Source organism: Epinephelus moara, chromosome 21 (assembly GCF_006386435.1).
Source record: "Epinephelus moara isolate mb chromosome 21, YSFRI_EMoa_1.0, whole genome shotgun sequence".
Lineage (NCBI taxonomy): Eukaryota > Metazoa > Chordata > Actinopteri > Perciformes > Serranidae > Epinephelus > Epinephelus moara.
The window spans coordinates 14,669,901-14,678,600 of record NC_065526.1 but is presented as its reverse complement, the minus strand read 5'-3'; the positions used below and the strand labels follow the sequence as shown (position 1 = coordinate 14,678,600).

Genomic DNA, 8,700 nt, shown 5'->3' with positions numbered 1-8,700 from the left:
AAGATCCATAGAGTGAATGGCAATTAAAAAATATTCCATCAGTTTGGGACAATAAAGTGAGGTTACATAAGCGACTTTGGTTTAGGAGTTACAAATCGGAAGATCCTCCAGTCTGCAAGTATTCCTGAGCAAGACACTAAACCCCAAATTGCTCTCAGTTGCTCTGCATCCGTTACGGAGCGTGTGATGAGCAGGTGGCACTTTTAGCAGCCTCGGCCACCAGAGTGTGAATGTGTGTGTGTAAACTTGGTGAATGTGGCATGAAGTGTAAAAGAGCTTTGAGTGGTCGGAAGACGAGAGAGGCCCTTTACAAATGCAATTCCATTTACCATCACCGGACATGGACTAGAGGACCTTCCTTTGTGACTGTGTGAATAAATGACATGAAGAAGAAGCTCACATTCTCCCTTCAGATGGTGATGAGTCCGCTCTATAAAGGTCTGGGCTTCATCTTTCATGGGCATCTCTGTGTGTGGTCCACTTACAGCACAGCCCTTTGCAGCATTTGTCACTTTCATTTTTACTTTCAGGCCAGTTAAGGTTTACTTTAAATCAAGCCAGGTTACTGGAAATGACGTTTCCTGTTCTTTACTCCAAACAGGCAAACTCTCCACTTAATGAGCTTAATTTAGGATTCTGAGATCATTATCATTTTAAGGGTAGTCCCTGTGCTGAATGGATTAGCTCACTTACTACTACGCATACTACACCCTACTGTGTTAAATCAATACTTCACAATAAAGGAATAGATTTGTTGCACTGCTGGGGATATCAACTGTTTCATTTCCTCCAGTAGATAATGTGTCTCCCACTGTGCAGAGATAAAAGGCCAATCTTTTTGTTATATCACATCCCTCCTCTGCCTCAGACCTCAATAGCTAACAGAGAGGGGGAGGAGGGACAGAAACCTGAGAGTAACCGCACCCCTCCCTCTGCTCGGCTGGCCAATGGCAGGCAGTTTACAGCTCAGAGTTGAGGGCTGTGAAACTATATAAGTGAGCTCTGACTGCACAGCTTGAAGCTTGAGCTTACTAATCCAAGTCAAGAAGGACGAGCAGGACGCTGCAGACTTCTGCAACAAGAAATCAGGATACTTAAAACAAGTACTTTAACAGTTTAGGACAACGGCAGCAATGAAGACAACACTGGCAACTCTGACACTCTGCCTGGTGGCACTCATGGCCACAGGTTTCCCTTTGGAGAGGAAAGGGGGCTCATCCCCCGGCGGTGCTGCTAAGGAGAAGCGTGTACAGTACGCGGCGTGGGATGATGTGAATGTCATTGCCCACGGCCTGCTGCAGCTGGGCCAGGGGCTGAAGGAGCACGTGGACAAAACCAAACTCCAGATGAGGGACATTTCCACCAAGCTGAAGGTCTACAACCGCACTGTGACAGAGCTGGGGAAGGAGAGCCAGAAGCTGCGTGTGGAAGGGGAGTCCCTGAAGGCTCGAGTCCACGGGCTGGAGGACAGAGAGGGGCAGCTGCTGAATGTCACAGCCGAGCTGAGGGAGAAGGCAGAGGAGATGCAGCAGGAGAGGAGGACGATGAGCGAGAGGATGAGCCGGCTGGAGGAGAGGGTGGACAGCATGCTGCAGGGTGACGCTTTGCTGCTTGACACAAACGCCGGTGCCAAGAACAACAGTGATGCACGCAACATCCAGGTGAGAATGCACGAGTTTCTGTCTGGCTGTTGATGATTATTTGTTTGGGAAGTCTGAGGGGAATAAGTTAAGAAGGAAAATGAAACTAAATGAGGCTTTGCAGTGTCTGCAGAACATGACTCATTTACTTCAAGATATTATTAAAAAGTACAAGATGTTGTTCTACTGCAGATGGTTTAAGGGACTCAAGTCGAGTTACAGTATGCATGGACTGTTGGCTTTTATGGTGGTCTTTTTCCCAGCTTATAGGCACTAAACTGTAATGCACAAAGGGCAAGCGGGTGTAGTAGTGTAATGCAATAGAGGGGGGTTGGTTAACAAGCTTGAATGGCATGGAGGTAGAGCGTGCAGTACGTGCAGGAATATACTATAGGCTGCCAGACAAAGGGATCTGCACGCATCATCAGCTACAAGAACGTGTGAATAATTTTTCACAGCTGGAGCAATTTACAACCTGTAGAGTATTTGGCCATACGACACAGTGGAAGGGGCGTATGAGAGCTGTGCTTTTCAGATCCCCGTCTATAAAATGAGCCTGAAAGGCTTTATAGCGGGATGGAAAATCCCGCGGTGCGAGAGAGTTACATAACCACACCACAGCAGGGTGGAAAAGACAAATGCTTGTCTTTGAAGGGTGGAGATGTGTCTTAAGTTTCAATGAAACTGCAAGTTGCCCATTTGTTGGGTTAATTCTGGTGCTTCTGTGGTGATGTAGATCTAAAGCACCACGGGCACATTTTAAGCACAGGCACTGTGTGCGATAAAGTTGATAAAGTGCTAAAATGTGGTATCTTTGTGTCATGTTTTTTGTCAGATTATGCTGGAGTCTCAGAACAAACGCATTGACGATCTGATGGAGCGGATCAGACTCCAGCAGGAGAAGCTTGACAAGCAGAATGTGCGCATCAGGACCCTACAGAGTCAGGTAAGGACGCTTTACAATTGAGCTCACAAACGTTTCCACATCAGCGTAACTGTTGTGAAGTATGTTCTTATTTCATCATATTTTCTGCAGTCTCATTATTGATTTAATAATTTTTTTTCCAGGTCCAACAGGCACAACAGAAACCATCCCCGCAGAGCAGTGACAATGACATGCAAAGTGGCGTCGCCGAGCAAAGCGACTCACCAGCCGGTAAGTAAAGCCATAGAGTGCCCAAAATCCTCTCCTGACACCGTCGTAAGTCGACTGAACAAAATCTGACGCCAAATGTGGCGGGCCATCTGTTGAGCGAGGCTAGAGAGAAGCTTAAATCACTAGCAATTAAAATCATGGAATCTAATCAATTTGGGACAGCTACTCTACTCAGCGTGACACCACAGATTTCAACTGGTGGATTTTTCTGCAGAAGCTGCAACCTGCAAAATCCTACTAGCATTATTCAACTAATACAGGACAGCATTAACACAATTGAACGAGTAAAAAAAGCAATTTTCAACTATAAATTAGGCATTCTACTTTGCAGATCTCAAATATGTATCACTAGTTTTTATTTATAGCCTTAGTTGAAACTCCTCAGGCTCAGTTTCGCCAGTGCCCCTCATACTGGGGCTTACAGTAATTGTAAAAGGCAGTAAATGATGCTCTCAGTGTGCAGCTATGCCAAGCAGCTGCTGCTCCCCTCTGAACTGAACTGTGACTGGACCAGCAGTCATAATGAATGCTTTCATCCAGACTGTACTGGGCTGGATACACACCAACTGGGGAAGAGTTGAGACACACTTTCAGCTTTCTTTCCCATCACAAGTGGTCTCACTTACAGTTTAGCCTACTAAGAGGACGAAAGGGTGATGGAGGATAATAAACAGAAATCTTTGCATACTGAAAGTGTACATGTATATAAATTAGTAAATTGGGATACATTTAAAGTCAAACCTCTGTTTCTAATGGCCATAGATGAGAATTAGGTGAAAGGTGAACACGGCTGAGGCAACAGTTCAGACTCGTCAGCCATCACAATAACACCTCAGAGCTCTGACATCAGCAGGATTTGAGGAATGAAGAAAAAAGAAACAACTTTCTCTGGCAGGGTTTCAACTGGGGGAAAGTTCGCCTGGTCCCTGAGTGTTCGCAGTCACACAGTTCAATGGGATTACGCACTCTGTTCTTTTCTTTGGGGTGTGTGCGGGTGTAGATGAAGGAAACCTGCAGGGCTTTGTACAAACGCAGCATGCAGTGTTCCTCAGATTCCTGTCCTTGTGTCTGAGCTAAGAAAGAAAAACAAGGAGAAACAATAGTAAAATGGGAGAAGGCAGCCTATATTTATCGGTGAACTTTGTACAGATATCCTCCAGCGTTTTGAAGACACTCGTCTCCGCCCAACTTGTTGAGACGTCCCACCGTTTTGGGTAAAACAAGCAGTTGTACATCCCTCAAGAAGAATGAGCAACCTTTCCCCTAGATCTGTCAGGGAGTCAGACATCCCTCCTCACCTCTCCTCCCCCATCCCTACACACGAGCCCTCCACCTCCACCTCCTCTTCCATTGTAATGAATAAGAAGTGTGCCAAAGTTCAGGAGAACCCCTGACCCCTGAGGCAGTCTACAGCCACAACTGGCCACCACGAGACCATGCCTTTGGAAGAAAGGTCATTACTCACAAATGAGGTTTTGTGGCTCTGCGGTCAGCTGGTGTGCTCACATTTAAACAATGTGTAGGCAAATATCCAACAAGAAAATACATTAAAAGCAAAAAAATACATTTTATTGTAATTTTAAAGATATTAAATAGCATCACTTGATGTTATGCGTGACAAAAAAAAGGATTATTGAAGAGTTTCTATTGTTCTTGAGCCTCATTAGGCACATGAAAGCGCCAATTGGCTCCAGAGTCCCCTGCTTTGTGTTACTGCCTTCTCTGATGTCCCTTTACAGCAACAGCCCCCTATCCCCCTTCACCACCCTCTGATCACTCCCCATGCATGCACAAGCCATGCACTCCTACGTCACCGACTGGCTGCTGTGCACGTGAGGGAGGTGTGATGAGCTGGGGGAAGAGGGGGGGATCAGTGACAGGCAGAAGGGGGTTGAGGAATTTAAAGGGTAGTAGTGTGTGCAACTCAATAGCCTGGAAGGCTTAGCAGCTGTAAAGAGGGAAGTCTGCTTGGGAACCGGGAGAAAGGTCATATTTATACCCAAGAGTTCTCACTCTCAAAGGCTCTATCGGGTACACATTTATATCTCGAGACTTAGTGATAAGCGCGTGTGGAACGATAGTCGTATTTGCAGACATGCAGTACTCGCAGTGCAGAGGAGCATGTCACTAGGAGGTTCCCTATGTTTGAATGACCTACTTATCAATGTTGGGTAAACAAGATTTCACTTGGCAGTGGACCAGCAAACTTTCACTCAGTTTTGCAAACCTCCATCACAATAACAGAGGTCAGGGGAGTAAAGGTGAAGGAAAACAAATCTGTTAAATGTGTCATGTATAAATAGAATGGTTAAGAGGGTAGTGGAAATGTGGGCCTTGGAGGTTTGGAAGTCCTTAAGCACTTAATTTCCTGCATTTTGATACATCTTTATGCAACAATTTGTGCCTCTTCTGCATCACTTAATGGCGTAAATATCTTTAATTTTATCTATGTAGAAGTCCTCTCCTGCTTTTATATTTTTATTGGGGGAGACAAATTCACATGTTCAAAAGTTTGAGGAGGATGTGCCCCCTGTGTCTCCCCCGAGAATCTATGGCTTTGCAGTGATTCCATAAGGAGCTGGTTGTCTTAATGTTTTTCCCCTCTTCTTCCAGAGGTGGCCTCAGACTGTCATGAACTGTTCCTGAGAGGAAAGACCACCAGCGGGGTCTACACCATCCAGCCAATAAACGCAGAGCCCTTTAAAGTCTTCTGTGAGATGACAACTGGTAAGTGGAGTTAAACTTTTCCCACAGGTTTTCCAACAACAGCTAACTATTTATACAATCAGTTATCGAGTTCAAACTGTTCAAAGTCTCCAAACTGCACAAGAAGCAAGAAACTTTCTCCTGATCAATCTATTCCTGTCTTTCCTTCCAGATGGCGGATGGACAGTGATCCAAAGACGCCAAGACGGCTCAGTGGACTTTGACCAGCTATGGCAGGCCTACGAGAAGGGCTTTGGAGGCCTCAATGGTAAATGCTCTTTTGACTTTGATCTCACTCTCACTAACTGGACAGGTGCAAGCCAGCCCGGGCCAGGTTCAGATTAGTTCACGCAGCATTACTGTCTTTTACAACAACTGCATCTGAGGGCAGGATCTGTCCCCCAAAAGCATCTTATCGCTGATAAGCTTAAAATGGATCAAACAGAAGTCAAAGCAGTGCCTCCACTCTGGATTGTTTACTCACCGTTTCTCTTCTTCTCTGTATCTTCTACTCTAGGTGAATTCTGGTTGGGGTTGGAAAAGATCCACTCCATTGCTAAAGATGGCGGCTACATCCTCAACATCAAGCTTGCTGACTGGAGTGGCGACGTAGCATCTGTCCGCCTCCCCTTCAATCTGGGCGGAGAGGAGACAAAGTACTCGCTCAAGATTCAGAAGTCCGGCGCTTTCAGCCCCTTGGAGAGTTCCCTGGGGACGGACGCCACCTCCAGCTTGCCTTTCTCCACCCGTGACCAAGACAACGACCGCAAAAATGACACCAACTGCGCCAAGCACCTCTCTGGTAAGCTGAAAATGACAATCACAATGATAAATGCCTCTATTTGTCTACTTTCCAGTGTCCAATTTGGGATTAAGGCAGCACCTAACCTGATATTGTCATTTGTCTTTATAGGTGGCTGGTGGTTCAGTAACTGTGGGCGCTCCAACCTAAATGGCAGATACTTCCAGAGCCCTCCTCCCAAGCAGCGGCACCAGAGGAAGCAGAGCATCTTCTGGAAGACCTGGAGGGGCCGCTACTACCCTCTGAAGTCCAGCAAGATGATGATCGCCCCCGCTGTGATCGTGAAGTCATAAAGGATAGAAAGAGACAGAGAGATGAGACAAAGAGATGAGGGAGAAAGAAGTAGATTTTGGACTATTCTTTCTTTTCTCAGTGGTTGGTTAATGAGGTAGAGGTTTCTGTTTTCCCTGGTTGTCCTTACACCAGAGCCTAGGCCCTCACAATAGAAGCAAAAAGAACTCACATTTAATGAGTTTCCACTGCTCTGTTCTCTGAGGGACACGTAGATTCCTCCCCTGCACCTAGAGCCACAGATGGAAAAAGAGACACTAGTAAAACATGCAGTGGAAAGTTTTTCCACATGCTGTACCATCGCAGTTGATTCCCTCTGTTGGCACAAGGCAGAGGCCCCGAGCAGGAGAACATAGAGGGCGAGTCCCGGCCTGTCCACTGTGCTGTAAGCCACAAAGGATTTCCAACAAGTAGAGACTCATCACCAGACAAGAGGTGTCAAGTGTGGGTTGTTGTTGAGTTTGAATGTGGTTAAGTGTCAGCTCAAAAACATATCAAGATTGGCTCTTATTTCGTAAAGGATGCATGTAAGAGTGAAAAGCAGGCTGATAAAGCACGCCTTTTAAACCCAATGTTGTGGACCGAATAACGACTTCACTAAAACAAAGAGCCATTTACGACATGAGCATGATGAGATTTGTGTTCAAATGCATTATGTAAAGTTATAAATCACTGTAAACAAGGATTAAGACGCAGAAACTGTGTTAAGACTGATGTTGACAAGGCAGTTTGTGGGGCACTGAAAACCATTCCAGCCTTTTGTACAATATATTTTCTGTCTGCAATTCTTAATCAAATTAAGCATATTCTTCACTGACTTTAATTTTTCTGTGGAGGTTTTTGACGACGTTAAGTCATATTGACTTATTTTAATACGAGAAGCATGGTTTTGTACATAGTGTATGAAGGAATGTCATCTTTCTTTTCAGAAATATATCTGTTACGGATTTGTTGTGACATTATCTGTTGTCTTCGTGAGCTGAGTTTGTTACTGTAGATGTTCCCTTTCCTTATTTAAATGCTAAAGAATCAATATATATATATTTCTGGTGCTGCCTGTTTGTAATTTATATTGTCTTTGTTGTGTTACCAGATGTAAAATTGTTTTTTTAAGAGACTTTAACCATTTTTGGGTCCATAGCGAGCCAATAAAAATGATTTAAACTAATATTGTCTTTTGTACGTGTATTTTCTGCCACAGCTTTGCAACAAATACAAGTTGAGGAAGTATACCAGCATCAAACAGTCGACTGACTGAAGCAAAAAAATCACAAATATTTCACAGAAGCAAATATAACATCATGATATTTCGAAAAATATGGCCACACGTAGAGTCAAGATAAGTCAAGCAGCTTTGTTATTATACATTTTGTCATATCAAAAGCAAGCCAGTTACCATGAAATAGAAATATGATGCAGTTGCCGATTTGTTTGCCATTAATGGTGGTAAAAAAAATTATTTAATCAAAAACTAAAAGTTTCATTTGTGGTTTAACTATGAGCATAGAAACTCTAATAAAACTGGCAGTATTTAAGGCCACACGCCAAAACGCATTTGTCTTGCAATAAAGTTGTTCTACATACTACGTTGCTGAAGTTTCTACGCCAGTGAGGGGACATTTTAAATGAGTTATAGATTGTTGCTTTCCATGTAAAACAATAAGTTTAATAATCCTTGGTTCAATGTAACACATTATTTTTACCAATCTAACAAGATTGGAAGACTTGCTGGCTTACAGCAACTGCCCGGAGTCTGTTCAAGTTATGATGTGCAGTATGAAATTTAGTCTATCTCTAAAAAAGAGTGTCATTATGAATGCTAAAAGCAAGGAGGATCAGAAGCAAAATGTTGCTTCGTTATTCACGGCAGACTACATGCTATATGTGGTGAACAAAGTGAGATGTTTGGGTCACATCATCAGGGATGGTCTATGTGATGATGATGACATGCAGCGCCAGTGTAGTACACTCTATGCATGAGATAAAAGTTTCATATATGTGCAGATGATGTAAATAAAACTTGTTAATATGTATATATATATATATATGTATATATATATAAATATATATATATATATATATATATATATATATAATATATATAT

General features: G+C 43.6%; 1 protein-coding gene across 1 annotated transcript; it reads left to right on the top strand.

Annotated features, from left to right (window-relative positions):
* Positions 1-1,006: 1,006 nt before the first annotated feature.
* angptl4 (angiopoietin-like 4) lies at positions 1,007-7,763 on the top strand. Its single transcript, XM_050032749.1, has 7 exons — positions 1,007-1,661; positions 2,476-2,586; positions 2,709-2,796; positions 5,410-5,523; positions 5,675-5,770; positions 6,020-6,304; positions 6,416-7,763. The coding sequence occupies exons 1-7, from the start codon at positions 1,134-1,136 to the stop codon at positions 6,595-6,597; spliced, it is 1,404 nt and encodes a 467-aa protein (XP_049888706.1). The 5' UTR covers positions 1,007-1,133; the 3' UTR covers positions 6,598-7,763.
* Positions 7,764-8,700: the final 937 nt, after the last annotated feature.